Source organism: Pelodiscus sinensis, chromosome 9 (assembly GCF_049634645.1).
Source record: "Pelodiscus sinensis isolate JC-2024 chromosome 9, ASM4963464v1, whole genome shotgun sequence".
NCBI lineage: Eukaryota > Metazoa > Chordata > Testudines > Trionychidae > Pelodiscus > Pelodiscus sinensis.
In genome coordinates, this window is record NC_134719.1 from 61,685,063 (window position 1) to 61,709,142 (window position 24,080).

The 24,080-nt window shown below is 50.1% G+C and overlaps 1 protein-coding gene across 12 annotated transcripts in view; it reads right to left on the reverse strand.

Moving 5' to 3' along the window:
- Positions 1-3,368: 3,368 nt before the first annotated feature.
- The window catches only part of TNN (tenascin N), a 40,635-nt gene continuing 19,923 nt past the window's right edge, over positions 3,369-24,080 (reverse strand). For 10 of the 12 annotated variants that reach the window (XM_075936909.1, XM_075936910.1, XM_075936903.1 and 7 more), the window contains 13 exons: positions 23,362-23,544; positions 22,166-22,255; positions 20,344-20,607; positions 19,352-19,615; positions 18,458-18,721; positions 17,482-17,745; positions 11,974-12,104; positions 11,210-11,342; positions 10,174-10,325; positions 8,493-8,589; positions 7,534-7,701; positions 6,643-6,806; positions 3,369-5,552 (listed from right to left, as the gene is read on the reverse strand). In XM_075936909.1, coding sequence (XP_075793024.1) covers positions 5,406-5,552; positions 6,643-6,806; positions 7,534-7,701; positions 8,493-8,589; positions 10,174-10,325; positions 11,210-11,342; positions 11,974-12,104; positions 17,482-17,745; positions 18,458-18,721; positions 19,352-19,615; positions 20,344-20,607; positions 22,166-22,255; positions 23,362-23,544 — 2,321 coding nt within the window. In that variant the 3' untranslated portion in view covers positions 3,369-5,405. The remainder of the gene's footprint in view (positions 5,553-6,642; positions 6,807-7,533; positions 7,702-8,492; positions 8,590-10,173; positions 10,326-11,209; positions 11,343-11,973; positions 12,105-17,481; positions 17,746-18,457; positions 18,722-19,351; positions 19,616-20,343; positions 20,608-22,165; positions 22,256-23,361; positions 23,545-24,080) is intronic. The other 2 variants (XM_075936911.1, XM_075936912.1) reach the window with 2 other exon arrangements.

Here is a 24,080-nt window from a genome sequence, read left to right on the forward strand (position 1 = left end):
CGTTCTCATGCATTACTGGCTGCTGCGCTCTTGAAGACATGCCTTAGTTATGGGTGCTGAGCATGTCTGGAAATAAGGCCCTGAGCTCTTCTGAAAAACCAAGCCCTTAAAAAAGGCCGAGTTCTGAAATGGTGCATTGGGAGATCGATTCGCCTCTCAGGCCTGGGATGACAGAGCGTGCGGCACATCAGGAGCTAAAGGCATGGGCAGCGCAGGGTGGGAGTTTGGAACGGAACAGCTGGGAGTAGCTGTGGGTTGGGATCTAGATGGACAGGCAAAGCCAGGGATAGGAGGACCAGGAAGCTTTCACAAACCTTACTTATGCCAGCTCTGACTCTAATCAAAACAGCTAGTCCTGCCCTTTTATGAACTGATTCATTAACTCCCCAGCAACAGAGCAAAACATCTGCCTATGTGAGCTGGGCAGCTGAGCCACACAGCAAGATGGGCTAGAGAAATGAAGAGGACCTAGGGTGCCATCTTGTGGCTATTTGTAAATATTCCCATGCATGGGACTGGGGCTAAGCTTTTCCTGGGGACTAAGACATACCCCATGTGGTGTACCATTTCTAGGGAAAGATAGCAGCCCAAAATAATCAGGCACAAATAAACTCCATCCGTAGCTACCAATAAATACATGGGTCTCATTTGGGGGGTAGGGGAAGGGAAGGCCCCATTTAGGAAAGCAGCAGAAAGTGTCACACAAAGCCCTCCTCTCCTATTGAATTTGCCTGCACCAACAGCCCTCCCTGAAGGCCGGCTTTTGCCACTGAGATTTGCACAGCTGACTGAGAACAACTGAGCCTCTTGCTCTGTGAAAAGAGATACATGAATGTTTGTCAGACATCTCTCAATCCAGCACAGTGACACCATCCACTGCTACAGCCCAGCACCCACTCGCTACATTAGATGCTGCCTTTCAGTTTTGCACTAAAGCTAGCAAAAACTGGAATTATAGCACCAAGTGCTGGGGCTGGATAAGGGACTGTGTACAGCACCTATTCCCTTAACTGCATGACTTAGTGGAGCAACTCATCACGTACAAGCCAGCGTGGGGTTGTCCCCTCACAAGGGGAAAGTGTCGCTTACCTGAGACCCTCCGCCACATTCCTATGCACTCCAGACATTCGCTCTCGTTCTGCGGGTGGCCCTGGTTTGGTAACACGCTGGGGGCTTCCAGCCTCTCCAACTCAGTCTAGCCCAGGCCTGCCCTGCTGAGCCCAGCCCTCAGCACGCTAAGGGAGCTGTTTGACTCAGAAGCACCAGGCTGCTCACTGGGGGAAGTGGCAGGCTGAGGCCTACACCCTCAGCTGGTACCAATCAGCATTGAAGCCAATGGAGCTGTGCTGATTTACAGCAGCTGGGCAGCCTGACAGCCTCCAGCCCTATGGCCCCAGACCCACAGGGAGCCCTTTAAGCCGTTCCTGTAGCAATAGAGCCCCTGCAGCGCCGGTATGAAGATCTGCTCTGACCTTGTCCCGTAGTGAGGAGCTGCGGCCGTTCTGCTGATTTCTCCCCCCGTGGCCTGTGCTGGGAGGCGCAGTGGGAGAGCTGTCAGCCGGGGAGGAAGAAGAGGGCCCAAAGTCCTGAGAGCAGCCAGCAGTGGCCACAAAACTCCACTTAGAAGTGACCCTTCTGCAGGGGCTGTCTCTCTGGCTGACCCTTGGGAGAGGACGGGGGCAATCCTGGGGAGCCCTTTTTCAGCAATAGCCCCTGGCAGACGCTCTCTTTAGCCAGGAGTCTCTGTAACAGCCTTGCCCCTGCAGCGCTGGCAGGAATTTCCCTCAGAACAAGCCACCTGGCCCACTTGGGGCAGTCAGTCCTCGCCCAGGGCTGCACCTGTGGTGGGGCAGACTGGCAAAGGTCCCTGAAAGTACAGCAGCCCTGCTGTGCACGAGAGACTGGCCCCTCAGATCTCACTCATGCTGCCTGGGAGGAGCAGGCCCCGGACTAAGGCCCCCAACAGCTCTTGGGGTGACCCAGCTTGGCCAACTCCTGAAAGCTGCTCGTTTGAAGGAGAGGAGGGAATTATATCACCCTGTGGGCTGTTCATTGCCAGCTCCAGCCTCGTACACTGAGAGCAGGGACTGGGGTAGCTCCCTTCACATGTCTAAAGGGCTTTCCTCCCCTGATCTCCCCCCCCCCCCCCCCCCCCCCACACACACACACACACACGCTGCCTTCCCTCCGACTTTCATGCTGACCCCCAGTCTGGAGGCTAGCTGAAGCTGGTGGCTTTGCTGAGTTTCCCCCAGTGTGGTCTATGATAATTGCGGCGCCTGGCTCCATACACACCTGAAAGGCAAACAGCATGTTTCCCTGGCAACAAAACCTTATTGGAGTTGTAGGAGAGCAAGACGGACGTGCCCAGAGAGTCATTTTGAAAGCACTTGCTAAAGGTCTGGGGGAAAGCAGTCTGTGGTACAGAAAGCAGCTGATCTGGAACGGCCCAGATGCTAAAAGCAACAGCTGAGAAATGAGACTAGCAGGGTTTCTTATTTCCAGGGGTCATCTGTAGCGGCCTAGGCCTTCACATGGGGTCACAGGCCCCATGGAGAGCCCACCAAAGATGGTGAAGAGGGGGAATCTTCACTACTATCACTGAGGGGGAGGAAGGGGAATCTCTACCACAGTTACAATGTGAGACCCTGTGGGGGAAAATGCACCTGTCTGGGGCTAGCGCTGGAGGATGCAGCCTTAGTGGGGAAAGGGCACTTTGAACGGAAAGACGCCTTTTTCTGGCCATTGCTGCCTCCCTTCCACAAAGGGTAGGTCTGTAGCAAGGTCTTCTGGAAGAGCTGGAGCACCAGAGAGGCATCCAGGCACGATTTAAACACTCCCAGAGAATTCACCACATGCCTCCGGAAGCTGTTGAAATGACCCTCAAACAGACCCCAAGGGTGTGTTTACACTGTGATAGAAGTCCTCTGGCTGGGGCCCGGCCCAGACTATGAGGCTATGAAATTGCAGCGTAGGCCTTTGAGGCTCAGGCTGGAGTCAGGGACCTGAGATTTGGGGTGGGTGGGGAGGAGACAGAAGGCCTCAAAGTCCAGGCTCCAGGCAGAACGTCTACACTGCACGTTTTACCCATGCACCTGAATCAGCAGACGCAGGCCCTGGGACTCGGTGCTGGGGTTTTGTCACAGTGTAGATGTACCTTAACAGTGGTGGAACATACCTTAAACCAGTGCTCCTCTCTCTTCAGGGAGCAGACACCCAGGGCCCAGATCAACCTGAACGGTTTAAAAATCACGACTCAGGCCTTTCCAGAAATTCTAGGTTTATTTTGATAATACTGTGGCTTTGGCCAGGCTTTTGATGTTTGAACTCCTCCCCCCCTCCCCCCCCCCGCCCATCCCCTGGGTATGAAAAAATTAACATTGCCCAGATTCACTGAGGTGAGTTTGTTCCCTGTTGCAGGGGCTCTCACCCCCATGCCCTGCTGCCCAGCAGTTAATTCTGCCCCAAATCAATCCCATCCCCACATTGGTTGTGCCTCCCACCAGTTCTGGCCCCCAGCCTCAGCTTCGTAGTTCCTGTAGACCCCAGGGTTCCTCACCCCCATGCCAGACTGGGTGTGGGACTGCCATAGGGTTGCCTCTCCCACTTCCCAGGCTGGGAGGTGTGGGGCAGGGCAGAATTATTTCTGTAAAGCTGGGGATGGGAAGGGGACCTGAAAATGGGGGTATATCAGGGTCTAAGCAGCGTAAAGGGGCCGTAGTGTAAATAAGAATCAGCTCCCTTGTGCTCTCTTTTACACCAGAGCAAAGCAGGCGTGAAAGGCTCCCACTAGGGCAAGATTTTGCTTTGGAAGTGTCTTTATTGATAATTGTGAAGGCCCCCATGTGTTCTGTGAATGAGTGGATTCCCAGGCATACTTGCTATTTAAGGTCCATTTCAATTCAAGAGACAAGGACACACAGGATGCTCATGTTCTCACTGGCACAACTGATTAGCCGTTTGGCGTAGTGACTGAATGTGACTGGCTCACAGTCTGGTGAGCTGGTGCGTTCCCCTCTTGGCTGCAGGGTCTGAGCTTTCTTCACAGGCAAGTGATGTCTCACCCTTAAGGCTGTAAAGAAAACCTTTGCCATGTGAACTGGCTGTACACCCTTGCAGGCTGCCTGTCTGAGTCTGCAGACTGCTGGAAATAACAGGCCAAAGAATAGCATGACCTTGGCCATGTTGGTGTGTTAATTCTGGAGCCTAACGATGACCATTCAAATGTCCCACTGTGATTATTTCTGTACTGATAAAAAGGATGCCAAAAAAGAGTGAGGCAATTAGGCCAGGTTGACACTACAGACCTATATCAGGTGACTATTATTCTTCCCATCTTGTAGATAAGGACGCAGAGGGATTAAATGAGTTGTCCAAGGTGACTAGAAGCCTTGTCAGAACACGGGTGCTCTCAGCTATTCTAATGTTGCTGCCCTCCGCCAACAAATCTATTGGTACATATTCCTCATCTCCCTTTCCAACCAACTAGAGAATCTGTAAACAAAGAGAATTATAGAGCAGCTCAGAGAGGAGTTAAAAATAAACCTGAATTCGGGGGACCTCAAATCAGGGGCTTTAAAGTGACAACTTTAATTTAGAGAGAAAATGTATGTTTTTATAAAAAGCAGCTTATACAAAAGCCTAAAACTAGGTGAAACGATCCCATGTTGTTTTAAAATTCCAAAAGAAGCGTGTGAAAACCTAATCTTGCCTCAGAGTGTATGCAACCCCAACACCGTGACACATGCTAGCGCATGAGGGTCTGAAAGAGAAAGTGGCTAGAGGCTGATTATTGATGAAATGCAATGGTCTTTTTTCGTCAGCCATGCCAGAAACTGGGGGACGGGGTGAAGCAGCAGAAATAGAAGTAAACTAGACTTCCACAAATATAAACCCACAGGGTTATTTCCAACATAGATAAGGGTTGTATTTTAACTTGCTGCATTTTACCTTGAGAATGCCCCAAGGCATGAGAGGTTATAGTTGTAGCTAGTAGCAATAACTTGCAGTGAAGGGCATTTGCATATATGGTGATAAGCAGCTTGGGTGGTGGCAAGCAGCAGCCTGAGTTAAAGCTTGCTTGTCAGGTTTGTAATAGTCAGGAAAAATAGGTCACCTGTCTGCACTGGACCAGTCAAGTCCTTGTCAAGGGCAGCCAATCAGGAATAGCTATAAACACTAATATTCCCCATCAGTCTGCGGCTGCTCCCAGACTGGTGATTTTTGTCGATAGCCTCCAAATGCTGAAGCGGGGTGGGCTGTCAACCCAGCCTGGGCTCTGAGCAGGGACTGAAGCAGGCTGGGCATTAGCTACACAAGTATTGGAACAAGCGGTCCACTTTGTTACAAAACAATAGAATTCCTTTGTCGGGCGTTGGCAGGCTTGGCCCTGCTTTAAGGCCATTTTAGGCCCTGATCTTCTTCCTCTTCCCTGCCGGAGACCTCTTTTTCCTCCCCAGGATCGGTTCGCTGCTGTATGATTGAGGACGGATCTTCATTTCAGTGTAAGGGATGGAGAACAAATGGCCTTTCCACGGTGCCCAGTTGACCCCCTGGAAAGAGAACAAGGAACTCCCATCATTAAGCACACAAGCCATGGGTAGGAGAGTGGGATAGTACAGTACATAACTCAGATATTGGGAGGGTTATTTATTTGGATTTCTATCGTAAGTAGTAAGAGTCCCTTCCGCTCTCTGGACAGAAGTTAATGCACACACAGCTGGAGGCAGCCCACCTGACCCCCAGGGTCCAATTTCAGGTGCCCAGCCCAAGCCACTGCCCATGCCACACTGTCCCCCCATTGCTTCAGTGCAGACATACCCTCAAATTGCAAAGTCCCGCGCTCTATGCAGCTTGATAAGTGAAAGCCCCCATCCTATCCAGAAACCAATGAGCAGCCAGTGTAGAACATGGGGCAGCAGCGGCAGCTGATAGGCGGGCACTGCACTGAGCATCAGACAGCACTTTTCCAATGGAGAGCTGCAGTGCTTCACAAAGGCAGGCAGGTAGCAGCCTCTCTTCTCCTGGTGGCTCAGCAGAGGCACAGAGAGCTGAAGCAACATGCCTGAGGTGATGCCCCAGCCTTTTGCCTCTACAGACTAGGGTTCAAATCCAGATCACATGAGAGAGGTTCTGCTACCCATGCTGCCCTGGCTCTGTGGATCAACAGAGGACTCCGCTTGCCCGCTGCTGTCAATCCAGCACCTCGCAGCACCACTAAATTCAATGCTCAGTTCTGTGATCAGTGTGTCCGCAGCTGTGTTTCAAAGGATGAAACTGGAATCACTCTGAGTGTGTGTGTGCCGGTCTCATAGGCCCTACACTGGGGATTAGTTTCAACAGCCGGCCACGCGTCGGCTCTGTGCTATTTGACTGGAGTGCTGGAAGTCCCACCCCCTGCAGTCACACTGAAGTTACAGGTGCCCATGGTGGGGACCATAGTAATGACTGTGAAGTTACTGGGATGCCGTGGATTGGTTCCAACGCGCCCTTTTTAAAGGGAAGAAGTATGCCTGATCTATAACCACGGGATGCGTCTGGGCAGCCCTTCCTGACGCAGCCACGCTCTGTGCTGTACAGCATCACCTGTGTCCCTGACGCTGGGGAGAAGCAGTCCACAGATAGCAGAACCCTGGCACCCACCTCACTGTGTTTGTTTTCTCCGTATTTGCCATTGAGGTTAGCTAAGTGACAGTTTTTGTACCACCAGGCGCCATGGTGCGACCTTGCGCAGTTGCTGAGAGCCACATCATTGTCCCTGTCCCAGGTGGTGAATTTCCAGCCATTGTGGTACGTCAGTGCATCCCCTACAAGTGGCGAGAAGGAAATGTGAGGCACAGCGACCTGGGGCTGCCACTATCGCACTGCTGGAGGGGAGGCTAAGAGGGTGTAGGGAACAGGAGATCCCCAGAAGTCTGGAAGGGATGGAGCGGTAGGCAGTAGTCAGAGACTTGGAAGTCAAGGGCACAGGTAGCAGGGAATACCTGGAGTGCAGATGACAAAGGACTGGAAATAATTCTGAGTGAACCCCCCAGGAGTCTGAATTCCAGTCCAGTTCCTCACCACACAACCCTCCTCCTTCCCCCCAGCCCCAATGTTGTCTCCCTTCATTGGAAATGCCCAACAGCCCTCCAGTGTCTTCACAGCCTCATCTGCTGGAACCGCTCCCTATTTTGGCATCTTTGGTGGGTGGCCTGCTCCACCTGATCCAGTCTTGGGACAGTTCCATGGGCCTCCTCCCTCTTCTCTATCTCTTCATCCAGTGGCAGCTGAGCCACACCAAGCCCCCCTGCCCCCTCCCCACCTCCTTTCCAGGGGACGGCCTGCCAAGCCTGCTCCCCCAGGCCCAGCCAGAAATACCAATGGATATGTCTCTCCTTAGAGACCCACCAGGAAGCAAGCTGGCTTACGGGACTTCTAATGTACACCAGTGTACTCCAGCCCCTGTGCTAATGGGAAAGCAAGTGTCCCTAATCCCAATGCTTGCGTCAATTTCGTGCGACAGAAGCAGCGAGGACACAAAGCGTTTCTCACCGGCAGTGCCACGGTAATTCCCCACCGAAAGCTTGTACTTATCCCTGCTCGAAGCCACCTGGAAGGAGTCATAGACGGCGTAGGCGGAGTCATTGGAAGTCCGCAAATCCACCCGGATCTCATACCGAACGGGAGTGCTACTAGTGAGGTTGTGCAGCTTGTCAAGACCTGGGAGAAGCAGCCAAAGTAATTATTCTATGGAGGGAAAACAAGTGTCAAAACTGATTCACTTTTTCTGTTCCAAGGTTTCTTCCTGCCACATTTGGGGTTATATCAGTGGTTTGCGCTTCCTCATCCTGCATTCTCCCCCTACTTGATCCTAAAGTTACATCGTACCAATAAGGAGGAGTTTGCACCATAATACTCGGCTTCATGGCAACAGGGGGACATATCAGAAATATAGGAGTCTACTGTCAATGCTGGAGCAAGAGGGGTAATCCAGACTGTGAAGAAATATTCTCTGAGCGCCACTAAAGACTCCAGCCACTGTTGTGTCTGGGACCAGAATTCGCCAATCTAAGCAGTCAGCTCAAATTGCAGGAAAGGAGACACAGAAAATGGACTTGCCAAACATAATCCTTTTTGTTCCTATTCTTCACATTGGAGTGCATGCCACATTCTCCTTTAAATCGGGGCGCTGGTATCTTGTAACTCCTCTCCTGGTACAGGATCACACAACCCCTGAATTGACCTTTTCTGAGGGATGGAAAATTTTGGTTCACTCTGAGTGAAAGCCTAATGAAGTTAGTGATCAGACTCCCCTGGACTTCAGCAGACACTGGATTTGTTTCATTTGCCTTTGCACTTACATGCAAGAGCCGAAAGAGACATGCCCAGGGCTGTTTCCAACCTGACTGCAGATCTGAGAGGATTGTGTATTTGAGATAAGCATCAACATGCTGGCCAGCCTCTACCAAGCCTATCATTAGCGGTTCACCCTTCACATGCAGATACAATACCAAGCCAGAATTCCTCCAGGGGGTCTCCAAAGCCTTCGACATAATTCCTCCAGCGCTTGTAGAAATCTAGCTGTCCGGTGTTCCGCCTCTGAAACACCTGCAAAACAAGCCCTGCCGAGTGAGTCATGAACAATTAGGTAAATCGTCTTCATTTTCTCCGCGTGGAATATGCATCCAGCAGCTTGCAATTTCCTTCCATGTATCCACAATTCAGCTCTGTCCAATAAAAGGGAGTGCTCATAATTCAAGCTGCGATTGGCCAGGTGATGACACACGCTTTATTGTAATGTTCCCTGCCTAGAGAAGCACACAAGCTCTTGTGTCTGGGAATTCAAAATTTGCTTTCCACAATTGTTTGCCCTCAGTTACATCAAATCTCACTCCTGTTTGTGGACAGTGAGGAGAAAACGGAACACAACCCTCCCTACTAGGGTATGAACACCTACGTAAACTGGAATTAGATATACAAGAGAACCAATGGGAACTCTCTTTAACGGGAACAAACAGTCATGGGAAATTGTTACCATCATTCAGCCTTCACTAAAATAAAAATGTTTAAAAAAAAAGAGAGAGATGAAGATAATGTTCCTCTGGTGGAGGCTGGGGTCACTCCAGAGAGAGAGACTACAGGAATTACAGTTTTATACTCCTGCCCAGCTGTACAATGCCCATAGGTCATGGTTTCTATGTTGTGGCCAGCAGTCCACTAGGAACTGGACTCAAGACTGTATGTTCATTTCACACTATGCAGTTATCAGGTGGTAATGACATTCGGTCACTAATGCCACGGCCTGATTGGAATAAGGGACCAGCCAATGAAATGCTTTGCATCTCAATGAACTACCCAGTCCCCAACCACCACACCTGTGATTGGCGTTCATCTCCCATCAGTCCCAAAAGTGCCCAGGAACTGAGAAAGGGACCAATAGTGGGACAGGCTGTACGAGCGATTACGCTTGAGAAATAACTCCTGATTGGAAGACGGAGCTCAGCTGAGCAGTAAGGGGGCTGGGCTAGTACAACGCCAGGAAGCTGGCAACAGAAATGGCTTCTGTGAGGAAGCCCGTGGGAGGCAGAGTAGGAAGCAGACCAGGGAGAAAGCTGCAAGCTTGAACACTGAACAGATCTTGGCTACATTGCAGGGACCCTGGGCTGGAACCTGAAGCAGTGGGCAGCCCCGGGTTCCCCTACCTGCCACAGAGAGTGGCAGTGCCTGGACAGTGGGTCTAGTGAGACTCCATAGTGCAGAAGGGGAAACCACATCATGAGCTGGCCGGAGGTCTGAGTCACGAAGACAAAGCTGCAACTCCCAGCGAGAGACCACAAAAGGAGGAGTTGGGGCTGGAAGAGAGCTAGGCCCCAGAACAGCCAGGAGGAGGTGCCACCGGCAGTGAGTAGAGCACCCCGTGACACCACCCAACTGGCATCCTCTGCAGAATGCAAGGACGGCCTGGACATAAAAGCAACAGCCCCTTGTCCCTAGAGTGGAACCTCCCGGGCCAGAGTGAGAAACACTGCGTGGCGCTGCCGAGCACGAGGAGAGATTCTGCCGACGCTGCTGCCTGTGCTGGCCATAAACCCATTTCAGTCTCCAGGGCTGCCAGCGCAGCCTCCGAGTCATGTGACTGTGTGGTTTGTGGTTTTTAAGAGACAGCTGGGCAAAGGCCCCCACAAGACTCACTATCCAACCGCCTCCATCGGTGGCCATGTCGCAGAACACCTGCAGGGGCCTGCCAGCATCCCCATTCAGGTAGATGGTGTACATGCCGCTGGCAGCGTTCCCGTTTTGCTGGGTCTGGCTGCAGTCCGCAGGGTAGGGGTAGAGTAAGCCAACTGTGGGAACAAGACAGGGGAAAGCCCAGGTGAGCAAGTCATTCCCAGCTGAGTCTCCTAAAGAGGCTGTGGCTTGAACAGGAACAATGACAGCCTGAGGCTTGTGGGATCACACAGATTCTCTGCGCTATCTGCATCCCCACAGGCCCCTCTCAACTGATGCCATGAGCCCTACCAGACTCCAGTAAAGACTCCCTCCACCTAAGCTACATATCAGCTTTACCGGCTGTCTTCCTGACCCAGGAATGGATCCCTGGAGCCTGCAGGAGGCAGCCTGGTCCTTGAGCGAGTGTCAGGGAAAACAGGATACTTCTGGAGGCGAGGATGCCTAGGGAAGTACTGGTTATAGATGGAGAGCGAGTGGCCCTTCCCACTTGCACCATTCAGAGGGTGACACCGCAATAGGACAAACTCCTGCGTGACTTTGGCATGAAAAGCTCCTCAACAGGAGGGCATTTTGATGCAAGTTTCCTGGGCACAGTTAGTGAATTCAGGCTGCTCTTGGATGCCACAAGGAGTGCTTGCAAGACACACGTTGCCCCCATGGTACTGAGATGATGCAAGCAGACCCAGGGTTGGCGATCACCTTCCCTACCTCCAACCAGCTTCTCACAACCAGTCAATCTACTGTACTCAACGGGCTCTGTCAGCAACATCACCCTGATCAGAGTCAACTCATGCTCTTCCCCCACTGCATCTGCAACCTGCCAGGCAGCTTGGCCCAGGGCACTGGGCTGAAAGTCAGAAGATCTGTGTTCTGTTTCCCACCCACTTACTGGGTGATCTTTGACTAGTCATTTAGTCTCTCCTGGCCTCTGTAGAGTGGAACCAACACCACGAACCCTTAAATGTGAAGTGCTAAATATTATTAGTGCCAAACCTACCCGTTGAGAAGATGCTGGCTGCCTTCCTGCTCCGGCGGTCTCCCTTAAAGGCCATCACATAGACTGTGTACCTCACTCCTTGTTCCAGACCTTCTAATGTGAATCTTTGCTCATTGGGACCCAGTTGCACTTCCTGCCAAACAAAGACAAGGAAGACTAAAGATCTGCCCCACTCCGTAGCCATGCTGCTTCCATACTTGGCATGCTTGTAGAGGTGAGCTGGGCACAGCCAGAAAAATGCTGGCAGCAGGGTATGTCCCATAAATACAGGTCAGTCTGTATATTAGTGGGTAGGATGAGGATTCCCTGTCCCTGAAGTGAGGATGTGGCGGAAAAGGGAACTTGCACAAAACCTACAAACAAGTGTATCCACCGGGGCTAAGCTGCATGCACGCCCATTTGTGAATGAGATCTCTCACATGCAAGGTGTCTCTGCCACTTATAAACACATGGAAAAGCAAAGATAAAACACATCCCTGCCCCCAAAATCAAGGCCATTTACAATGGAACTCTCCTATTCCATGAAGGATCTGCCCATTCCACAACACCCAGCAACGGTCCACAGTGGTACACTCCATCCAGTTGGGGCATCTCCCAACAAGCATAAGATGGAATGTTCCACTCTCCGGGACATCTCCCCACTTACATTCTAAGGTTGTGCAAGTGGTCTCAATAATGGGATCTGATTGATTAACCCACAATCACGTTTGCACTCTAAACAGGGGGCTGTTTGCAACAAGCAGGAATTGAAGAGCTCACAGTACCTTGCTGGTGCCATTTGGAGCCTGGTAGGTCAGTGTGTAGCCATTGATTTGTGCTGCAGGTGGCATCCAAGTAACAATGCCACTGGACTGCGTCACATCCGATACACGGAGGTTCTTGGGAGGGTCAATTTCTATTTCAGACAAAAAGCAGAGAAGAGAATCCAACTGTCTGGTTGTATAAGTACCTCTGAGAAGAAGCAACATCAACACAGAGTGACCCTTCATTGGGTATGGAGGCAGAGAACTTTTAACTGGCCAGAGCATTAAGAAGCTGTTTCATGGTTAGCAACAAGGAATGCCTGAGGTACATTAGCAGAGTGTGGGGACCCAGGACTGAGACAGTAAAGATTGCTGCAAATCAAACTTCAAACGCACAGCCAATGGAGCTGCAATGGAAATAGCATAGAGTGTTGTCAGGTGTTGGTGGCTGTAGGGGTAAACTGAGGCAGTCCATGCTATCTTGCTAAAACTCTCATTCAAATCCTAAATTTGAGGCCTGGGAACACACGGAGCAAGCAGCTACCATGACCCTGGTTGCCCTGGCAACCACATTCCAAAAGAGCCTCACTCCGATGATGCCCTGGCTGGTACCAAAACAAACTTCACAGAAGCTGTTCTGTCTTCTTTAACCCTAGATAATAAGCCTGGATCCCAAGGACCGTGCCAATGCAAGACAGTCTCACCCCTGTAGTAGACGCATCATAATTTCAGCAGACAAAGTTACCATCAACATGTCTTTTGTTTATGTTGGCTTATTTAGCTTGTTAGGAATAACTACCTGTATTACTGATAAGATGTTTAATTGGTGGTGGGCGGAGATGCTGTGTAACCTTTGTAGTTTATTGGCTTACTAGCCAATTAACCCATCATAAGACAGTATTTTCAGGTCTCTCCTCCACATCGGTCTTCTCTCCTGAGCCTCTGGTCTCTTGTTCCATGTCTCTTTCTCTCTCTCTCCTCCTCCTCCTGCCTCCCCCTCTCTCTCAGCTCTCCTCCACCTTCTGCCTCTCTCTCCGTTTCTCTCTTTCTCTTCTCTCCCTCCTGCCTCTCACTCTCTCTCTACTCTCCTCTGTCTCCATCTAGGATGCATGCTTGTCCAGGCCCTGCCACCTGGCTGTTCCCTCTGGGCAGCGCTGTTGCCTCTCGCCGTGGTGCTCAGCTGACTTCTGAGCCGCTCAGCTGGGCTTCCCTGCAGGAGAAAGCGGTGCAAGCGGCCGTTTGGGCCCCACCCTCTCCATGCACCACCCCCATGCTCCCACGCGGCATCCCGGCTGAGCGGCGCAGAAGTCAGCCGAGCGCTACGGCGGGAGGCAACAGCGCCGCCCAGACGGAACAGCCAGCGTTTCAGCATTACAGAGTCACAGACATTGGGCTACTATATATATGATATGCTCATTATGTCTTGCCGCCAGAACCTATGAAATTGCTTCCACTTCACCCACCTGCTGCCTATATAATTCAATGTAATGTTTTGATTAACTAGTGCTTTCCAGGTTAACCCCTGGTTGGTACTCCACCAGTGCTGGTGTACAATAAATCCTCAGCTTGTTTTCACCTGCATCCAGAGTGTCCAGAATTATTCCCTACAGTGTCACCCTGGACTGAATTAGCATACAGTGCTATCGGGTGAGTACTGAATTGCACTGGCAGAGCTGTGAGGGAATCGAGAGTAGGAGCAGCTTATGATCTGAACTTGGGTTCCTTGGCAGAACCACATGGGAAGTTCTCAGCACATACCTGCACCTTGAGCCAACACCAAGCTCATCTTCAACCAGCGCCACCTGCCCCACATGTTTACGGTCATCAACATTCCCAGTCACACACTCCTCTTCCCTTCAGGAGAGCAAACCAGCCTGACAGCAGATACGTAGTTCTCACTTCTAAAGCTTGAGGAGTTGGTATAAGAGTCCAGGGCATGTGTGATCTGGACAAGCTATCAGGGCTGGGCTGGTGACTGCCAATCAAGGATGGCCATATGGTAGCATCAGAGTAATCACTAGAGCAGGAATTGTTAAGGAATGGAATCAGGCTCAGAGTTAGCCCAGGGTCAGAGACTGGAGATTGGATGCAGCTACCAGGCTGGGATCAGGAGGCCAGGGTCTGGGTAGTTGCCTAGACAACTTTCTGGGGCACCCTCTCAGACTAAAAGGTGAGCAAAAGCCAATCAGAAAGCTGCAGGGCGCTGCTGCTCAGGACCCTTTGAGTGGCACTTCCTGCAGTGCCTAATCTCCACAGTGCCCCTTGGGTGTGGTCAGGTATAGCCACCTTATGGCAATATGGGGACAGATTCCACGGAGCCAGGTTCCAGTCCCATGGACTGGTGCAGTAAGGGTGCAGGGACATGAATTAAGGTGGCCCTTCTCTTTCTCCAAGGGTATACACTGCCACATGTGGGGTTCTCTTCACCAAACCTGGGGGCTTTGCATTAACACTCTGTACCCACATAACGCCTCCATGGAAAAGCAGCTCCCTTTGCAAGCACTGGAAACTTTTCATTTTAATATGTTTGCTTATTTGAACAACGTACAAGTGCAAAATAACCCTCTGGCCTCTGTTATTTTGTATGATCCAGAGCATGGGCACTAAAAGCAAAGGCCAAGCCATACATTCAAATAGCTGTGTGCTTGTTCCCTGAATGTGAAGAGCAGGCTGGCTTTAGTTTTACCAAAACCATTTCACAGTGAACATAAATAGCCTCTGATATTATTTTGTACTGGGCATGCAAGAATAAAGGCATTCTTTGCGATCAGAGGGGTTTCTGACCCTTCTTCTCTGGAATGATCCCTTCCTAGCTCCCAAGCTGAATTTTTCAGTAACAACAATCACTGAAGAATCCACCAAGTTTTCACACAATGCTGGGTGCTTTCTGGGATAAGACCCTTTGGGAACCTGTAGCTAATTTCACAAAGATCTCCGGCCATTTGGTCTCACTTCCTCTGTCCCTCCCTGTTTCAATCCGAGCGTGTCTGGTGGGCAGGGTCGGTATTCAGGAAACAGCACCAACTACTGACACAGAAATATATGCACACGTATGAGCGTGCAGAAATACTCAGCTCAATTCCTTGCTCCATCACAGGCTTCCTGTGTGACCCAGGGCAAATCACTTACTTTCTGTGCCTCAGTTCCCCATGCGTACAATGGGGCTGCCCTCACTCACAGGGTGTTGTAAGACGAGATGAATCCATTAAAGAATGGGAGATACACAAGTACCGAAACTAAACAGATAGGTGTTGTCTTCAGTAAGATTTTAATGCTATTAGCAGAGCTGGTCAAGAATTTTCTGGCATTGGAAAGCGCCATTTTGTTGAAATCAATGCATAAATTTGGACATTTTATTAAAAAAAAAAATCAAAATGGTTTGATTCTTCATTTTGAATTTCTTAAAGAAATCTGTAGCTCAGAATGAGATGTTCCAATTGACCTAAAATGATTTTTTCAACTGTGTTATTTTGCAAGAAATTGTGAACATTGTTCCTTTCTGTTCAGAGCAAAAACAAATTCCAAAATGTTGCAATTCCCCCGCCCCAGGTGGAATTTCTGAGTTTTGAATAGCTTGGGGTATTAGCCCAGATACTCAGCCTCAACAGAGCTACACTCACCCACTTGTGCTCTCCCCAGTTCACAAGAGTGCTGGGGGGGAGAAGCTTGACCCCGGACATAAATGTGGGCTTTGGGCTACCCTAACCTACACCAATTAGGGGATCACAGGAAGGGAGTGCCCCCCCCATCTCAAACATACTGCACGTGCCTCTCTGCAGGAGACATCCCCAGCTACTTGAGCCAAGAAGCTTTAAAGCTTTACACTCTTCTGAGAACATGAAGTAACCCACCAGAGCTCAGGGCCTGACCTGTTATTTTTAACCCAAATTAACATGGAGTAACTGAAAAAATATAAGGGGGTTGGTTCTCCATTGTCCAGTGCAAAGAGGATATAAAATGCTACCGGATCCAGATAGGTTAGATGCCATTTGTGACAGACATTGCAACCATATGCAATGTCTGACACAGGCTGTGCCCACGAAAGCTCGTGATACCATCTCCATGTTTTGTTAGTCTTTAAAGTGCTACCAGACTATTTGTTGTTTTTTAAGTTTATCCTGTATAGACTAACTTGGCTACCCCCTGAAGCTTCTGTAGCATTGTGGGCCAGGGATTGTATGCCTCTCCATAAGGGTAGGGTTACCAAAGCTCCTCCAAGAACTCAAATCAGTGGGGGCAGATTATCACCATCCCTGAGGCTACAAACAGCTCCACAGACGTACTACCGCTGGGGTGGTTTGCATATGCGCACGTAGGGCAGTCGCAGAGGAGAGGCAAGAGAAAAAGAACAAACCTGGGATATAAAATGCTGAGGTGAAACAGACGCAGGGCATGATTACACTACAAAGACAATAGCAGAATCACTACAGTGCTGTAAGCTCGTAGTACAGGTGCAACCTATGCTAATGGCAGGGGTTTTCCATCGCTGTGGGAACCAGGGGCAGCCCGTGAGCCTAGGCAGACTAGGTGGTCGCCTAGGGTGCCGCCGGCCCAGGGCACCCGATGATGACGTCACAGGGCGCCCGATGATTACGTCACAGCCATTGATGGCCGTGCAGGCGGGGGCACCGATCACGCCTTCCACCTGGGGCGCCAGTTGCCGCAGCCGGCCTCAGGCCGCTCCTAGTGGGAACACCACGTCCCGAGCAGGCAGCTCAGACACTGGAAATATTCCTCCATGAACTTAGCTGTGTCTACACCGGGATCAGGTCAGCTTAGCTATTGCACGCAGAGGTGTGGATTTTTCACACTCCTAAGCAACATAGCTATGTCAACCTAACATTTTCAGTGGGCCTTTGGGTCTTTCTTGGGCTTCAGCAAATGGTCAGGATGTGTGGTGCCAAGGCGGCCCCAAGCCTCGCTGACAGGTTGGAAGGATTCAGGCCTACCAGGGTCCTACAGACCTGATGGGCAATTACTGGTAGTCAGCGTGAATTTAGATTCTGGTTTTGTTTCACCTTTTCTCTGTGGTGCTTTTGTCTTTGAACACACGTGTTTGCCTTGGGAGAGTTTTGTGGTCACTGGTAAAAACAGGATTGTTGTCCTTAGAAAGGAACTAAGGAGCAGGGGTTGAACATTTGTCAGGCCTGCAAAGGATGATCACAGTACAGAGCAGGAAGCTGCAGCTTTAAACTCTCAGTCCAAGGAGCGTGGGACATTGGGCCCGGCCCAAAGAGAGGGGACAGCTAGAGATCTGAGAGGGTTAAAAGTGAAGTTACCATTGAAACTGCAGGTGTTCAGGGAGCATATAGCTTTTGCCTTGTCTAGTTCTGCTCTCTGTGCCATTTCTAACAGCTCATCCAGTTAGCTTCACGGTGGTCTGGCCAGTGCAGAATTTCTAAGCAGCTAAAACCTGACTGGCAAAGTTCCCTTTATACACAATGATACAAAAAGAAATCACGAAAGACAAGCTAGGAAAGGGATCGAGATGTCACCATCTATTTTCTCCTCCCTCCAGTCCCCCATTACCTGTCACAGCTTTCGTGTTTGCTCGCCTGCTCTGCTGGCCTCTCTTCTCAGCCCAGATGTAGATGACGTACTCCATGCCTGGCTTCAGGCCCGTCAGGGTGGTGATGCTTTTGTCTTTCCCCACCGCCGTCTCTCTGGTGTCCCCATCAACTGAGGTGTAGCTCACCACGTATCTGTCTATGGGAGCCTGGACCCTCTTCCAGGAGATGGTGGCTTTGTCCTCTGTCACTCCGTCAGTCACCAGGTTAGTTGGGCTGTCGATGTCTGTGAGTAAAAGTGGGGACTATTAGAACATTATTAACAGAGTCTAAACTGGCTGTCTGTCTCCTGTGTTCCCTTTGGTCTCTAAACTTTATTTTCACACTCTTAGAACTTTTTCAAGGTGAAGGACAATAAGTCCAGAGGGTCCAGTGTTCTCAGCTCAGTTTTAGTACTGGAATATTGGCTCAATTGAAGGTCAGAATTGGGATGCACTGGTCGATGCCCCACCAGGGTACAGCAGGTGATGCTGCAGGTAAAATGCAGTGGCTGAACTCCTGGGGAAGGCCAGGACTGGAATTTTTGGCTGGGGGCTTCACCCAAAACTGAAACACAAAAGGACTCAGGAATGAACAGTACAGGTGCTGTGGGTCACACATGGGGTCAGCAGCAGAGCTGTTGGGAGGAAGGGCAGAACTAGCTTAGTGGGGGTGCTACAGACTACAGCTGTGGCACACTGGCAGAGGGGGGAAGAAGGGACAAGAGCACATAGCATTTACCCATGCTACACCCCATGTCGGCCAGTGCTATTTCCTCTCTCAGCCACACCAGGTTCTGAGAGCTTTGAGACGCTTGCAAGGGGCACATCCCTACAGCACAACACTGTGTGGCAAGAAGTCCTAGGTTTTACAGTGTGTGTAACAAACTAGGGGAGGACACACTTACAGCTAATCCAGTCTGCTACTGTAGTTCACATCCCAAAGACTTCCCTGGTTACCTGTCACAGCTTTGGTGTTTGCTCTCTTGCTCTGCTGGCCTCCCTTCTCCGCCCAGATGTGGATGACGTACTCCATGCCTGGCTTCAGGCCTGTCAGGGTGGTGGAGCTCTGGTCTTTCCCCACGGCTGTCTCCCTGGTGTTCCCATCAGTTGAGATGTACCTCACCATGTATCTCTCTATGGGAGCCTGGACCCTCTTCCAGGAGATGGTGGCTGTGTCCTCTGTCACTTGGTCAGTCACCAGGTTAGTTGGGCTGTCAATGGCTGTGAGTAAACGCCTTGATTATTAATTACAATGTTACTGATTCTCAAGGGACTCTCCTAGGACATCATGTCTTCTAGACTCAAACCTTTACACACCCTCAGCTATTGTGTGAGGTGGAGGAAAACAAAAGGCTGCTGAGCTTACTTGTCAGTCCTACAATCATTCTAGGTCTCCCTGAGTAAATACCCCTCTCGCAATCGGTGTTTTGGGACTCACACATGGAGGACTAAGGACTTTTAGAGGGACCCTGCCTGGAGAAGTAAGCTGGTTGCGAGTCAGGGTTTAGATACATTGGCAGAGCTCAGGAGAGGCCACAGGAGAAGATTGTGGTGCCCTGGCAGAGCCCTATGGGGGAAGCATGCACAGAAGCTATGTGCATTATGGAACCAATCAAGCACCCCATTAAAGTCAATGAAATTTTGCAACTGAGTAAATAGGAGTGGAGGTAAGTCCTAAATCTCAATCTTGGAGTGTTCTGCAGCATGTATGAACCCAGGCAGTGTTTGGCCACATGACAAACTGTCCCATGACGCACACTAGACAGCCCTACACTGGAAGAAAACAGAACAAAACAGTTAGCTGTGATATGCAGTTAGCTAATATCCCATGCCAAAGATTCCCCTGGTTACCTGTCACAGCTTTGGTGTTTGCCCTCTTGCTCTGCTGGCCTCCTTTCTCAGCCCAGATGTGGATGACATACTCCATGCCTGACTTCAGGCCCGTCAATGTGGTGGAGCTCTGGTCTTTCCCCACGGCTGTCTCTCTGGTGTTCCCATCAGCTGAGGTGTAGCTCACCATGTATCGGTCTATGGGAGCCAGGACCCTGTTCCAGGAGATGGTGGCTGTGTCTTCAGTCACTCCGTCAGTCTCCAGTTTAGTTGGGCTGTCCATTTCTTTAAGAAAAGATTTAAAAGTGAAGAACTGCAGTGAGGACTCTCCCCAACACTACAGTAGGAAAGAACTAGGAGTCCTTCCCCAAATGAGAAGGTGATACTGTGCCTTAGGCCAACAGCAAAACTGCTACATGAAGGAGCTCAGAGGGAAAAGCCCTCTCAGGGAGTGGTTGCTACCCTCCATTTACTCCGAGTGCAACTGTATTGGTTCTGTTAAAAAAAACACATCCCACCAGCAGAAGTGTGGGAGAACAGAGGGGCGCTGAGCCCAGCACAGTGGCAGCCACCAAACCACAGGGCCAGCAGCCCTCACACCTGATATCCCTCAGTGTTTTACTCTCAGCGTAGTGCAGGAAAGGTCAGAATGGACACTGAGGGGAGGTTCTGAGGCTCTTCCTGGCCTTCTAAGGCAAGTCATTAACTCCATGTTCTGTTGACTAAGAGGTTTTAATAATGGCTGTTTTACGAAGTGAATGCCCTGCATTGTAGCGATAGTAATGACTAGTGTCTGTGAATAGGGATCCGTACCACCACTTGTGATTACAAGGCTCCATTTTCACAACCAAAGGCCAATTCAGCCTACCTGTCAGAATTACAGTTTACAGGCTGGATTCTTGTCTCACTAGTACCAGTGTATAGCACGAGTAACGTCAGGGAAGTCAATGGAGCTGACACACTCACGTAAGGTCATGATCTAGGTCCACATTTCTTTCCCTGCCATTAGTTACCTGTCACAGCTTTGGTGTTTGCCCTCTTGCTCTGCTGGCCTCCCTTCTCCGCCCAGATGTGGATGACGTACTCCATGCCCGGCTTGAGACCCGTCAATGTGGTGGAGCTCTGGTCTTTCCCCACGGCTGTCTCTCTGGTGTCCCCATCAGCTGAGGTGTAGCTCACCATGTATCGGTCTATGGGAGCCAGAACTCTGTTCCAGGAGATGGTGGCTGTGTCTTCGGTCACTCTGTCAGTCTCCAGGTTAGTTGGGCTGTCTATTCCTTTGAGAGAGAGTTAGAACAGGCAGTGGTAAACAACTCCTGGACAATATTCCACCTGATCCCAACAGTCACATTCTTTGTCAAGTGGTGTGTTTCTTTTACTCTCAGCAAAGCTTTCAAGAGGTTGGAAACATTTTCTGCCTCTTAGTTTTGATGTCTTCTACTTGGCAAACATTGAGTGTCTTCCAGACAATGTAGAGACAAACCTAGCTTCCGTCTGGCCGGGGCACCTGTGCTATTGGTGAGGTAGCAGGAGGGTAAATAGCTTTGACAATGCAAGTAGTGAGTTAAATCCTAATGCAAAGCCAGAGAGTGGGGATCAGAGAGTGACATTGGTGGATCTTATCAATATGGTGGCTTTTAAAAACTGAAAATACATTATTTGGGGACAAAATGGCAGAATGGTCTTTTAAACAGCTGTCTTGAATGCAGAAGGCAGTCCTTACTAGACTGACACCGTCTGAAGAGAACTGACATTTGGGGAGAATAGTAATACTTAGTACATTTCATTTTCAAATGACTTTACCAGCAATAAATAATCCAGCTTCATAACAGCACCCCTGAGGCAGGTATTGTTATCTGCAGATAGGAACAGCAAGAGAGAAGGGCTAAGTCAGTATCGGGAGTTCCTAGTTCCCAGCTTTATATTCAGAGGAATGGACTAGTCCACTTACTAAGTGCCTGACACAGGGCACCTTAAAAGAAGAAATTAGCATTCTCCATGAATGCGTTTCAGTGGCCCCCCGAGCTCCCTGCGCAGTCCCATGGGGAAGGAAGAAGAGAGAATGACCCAAAGATGGCAAGAAAACTACCTTCAAGGAAAAAAGGGAAGCCCTGAATATTTCATAGAGGTTCAGATCAGAGAGGACCATCGTGGTGATCTAGTCTGATCTCCTGAACCACATAGACCAAGGAACTTCATTCAGTAACGGGAACTCCACCATCTCCCTGGGTGAGCGGTTCCAATGATTAGCCGCACTTAACATTTTGCACCTTAGTTCCAGTTTTCATTTGTCTAACTTCAGTTTCCAGTCACTGGATCTCATTATGCCTTTTGTTAACACTTTTGGAGAGATGCCTCAAGATCACTATTGTTGGAGGTGTCCTCTACTGGGGAACTGTACCCAGCATGGGAAATGGTTAGTCTTCCCCGTCCCTGGCTTCTCTGGTACTACACATGGAGAGCTGGGAGGGCCTATGAGAACAATCCAACTGCATCTGTGCAGCCGGCCAACCTCGTGGAGCTCTCCTAAAGGAGCACTTGTTCCACAAAACCATTACACAGCTGGTACGCAGCACACTTTCTGCAGCTGTGTGGCACTTATGTTCTATAACTTCCTTTAAACGTCTGTGAGCTGGCTGACTTGGTCGCACTGAAGGGGATGAGGGTTTGTGTGTTGTTTTGAAGTTTCTAGCCCTCACGGTTGCAGGGAGAAGCTTGAAAACACGAATCATCTCAAAACAAGCATCACCACCTGAGGTCCTGGCATCCCTGCATGTCCGCACAGCACTGAGCTCAATGGTGCTTTGATCCTCCTTGGGACCATTAGATACGTACCCGTCTGGCCAGTCACTGTAGATGGTTTTCCTTCTATCTCATCCTTCACGGACACGACAGTGACATTGTACTCTGTGCCCGGCTTCAGGCCTAGAAGAGAACAAGAGGAGCAGCCCCAGCAATTAAGGAATGTACCTTGACATTTTCTTAGAGAAATGGCATTTGAAAGTGTCTTCTGGTCCCTGGTTTTCCATGACAGAGGAGTTTGAGTTGTGGGACTGGAATTTGTAATTCCGGGTTGGGGAGCATGTGGGTGGGCTGTGTTGGATCAGGCCCATCTCTATCACCCGTACTCATCATAAATTGTGGGGATTTCCATTTTACCCATCCTTAGTGTTCCCGGGTGTGAAATGAAAGAGTCAATTGCATTCCTGGGATGAGGGTAGAATTAAAGTGGAATGGACGTGCATTGAAATCTACTGTCTGTGCCACATGTGATGTCCGGTATCACCCTTCTCTTCCCCCCCCCCCCCCCCCCCCGCAGAACAGCCTCATGATAACTACCTGGTGACGATGTGAACAAGTGCAGGACTTGGTGCAAAACAGTAGAGACAGATTCCCTCCCAGCTGGTATAAATGGCTGAATCTGCTGACTTCAGTGGAGCTATGCTGGGGTACACCAGCCGTGAATTTGCCCCAGAAGATAGGAGATATTGAAAGGGAGACTCCCAGCTGGACAAAAAGTGAATCATTTCACCTATTTTGCTACAAGGACCAGCTAAATAAAGCGCTTTGATCATTCAAAAAGGAGTCTCAGAATCTTTTGTGATTTGAGATCAGATTGAATGGAAATGGATCGTATCCTGGGGTTCTGCTAGTTAAACTCCAGCCCTGATCCCTCATCAATGAACAGGTGTTCTGAAGGGAACGCAGGAGTTTCGACCTAACGGCACAGGGAGAGCTACTGTAAGAGAAACGCTTGGCTCTCTTCCTCCTAGCCTGCCCAGTAGGTGCCAGAGGTGGTTAACCCGGCACTTTCATCTATTACTAAAAGGCTCATGGATGGAGGTTGGCAGTGCATTGTAGATCTCATAGTAGCAGCTTGGGCATGAAGTGGAAGAGTTCTGTCTGCGCGTGCTCTGAGCATCAGCCATACAGAAACAAGAGAGAGTCTCGTCTCAGGTTATGGGTTCAAGAATCACTCTCTCTCCTGTCTGTCTCTGCCCATTTCTCCTCCGCCATACCCAATCACTCACCGCTGATGATGTATCTGCTCTTGGGGTCATTGCTATTAGGCACCACCACCTCCTTCTCCTGCCCACGCAGTGAGCTGTATCTCAGCTTGAAATAGTCCGGCTCTGTTGGGGGGTTCTCCCACTCCACTTCCAGCGAGTCCTCCATCTCCTCTGTCACCCAGGCAGCGCTAACTGCGGATAGAGCTAAGAGTGGGGAAGGTGATGAGGAAGCCACACATTCTCATTTCAGCAGCAGCAAAGCCACCTCCCTTCCACGTGTGCACCCAAGACAGGAAAAAGTCAGACTGTCTCCACAGGAGTGTCTCAGGCCTCAAAACCAGGTACAGTTTCTCAGAGGAACTGAAGGGTTGTTCACTAGGCAGAGTGCAGTTATTCTTTACTGTACCGCTCTAAACCAGCCATAGACGACACTGGCTCCTATGTGTTCTATCACAAATAAAAACCTACTCCTCCTAATACCACCCTTTAACAGGCTTTTTGAGGTCCTGGCGGGGGCAGTGTGAACTGTTAATCCCACATTCACAGAATCATCTCAGTTTTAGGAAGGTTGCTTCAAAAATGCAGCCTTTCTACCCTGGTGAATTCATCAGATCTCAGCACCTAAGGAAGGTCAGACTAGTTCAGATCTACCCAGAGATGCCGGAGGCAAACAGCTACTGCTGGAAGGAGTGCTGACCATTCAAATCAGGCGCTCTGCCCTCTGAGCCTATAACGCTACA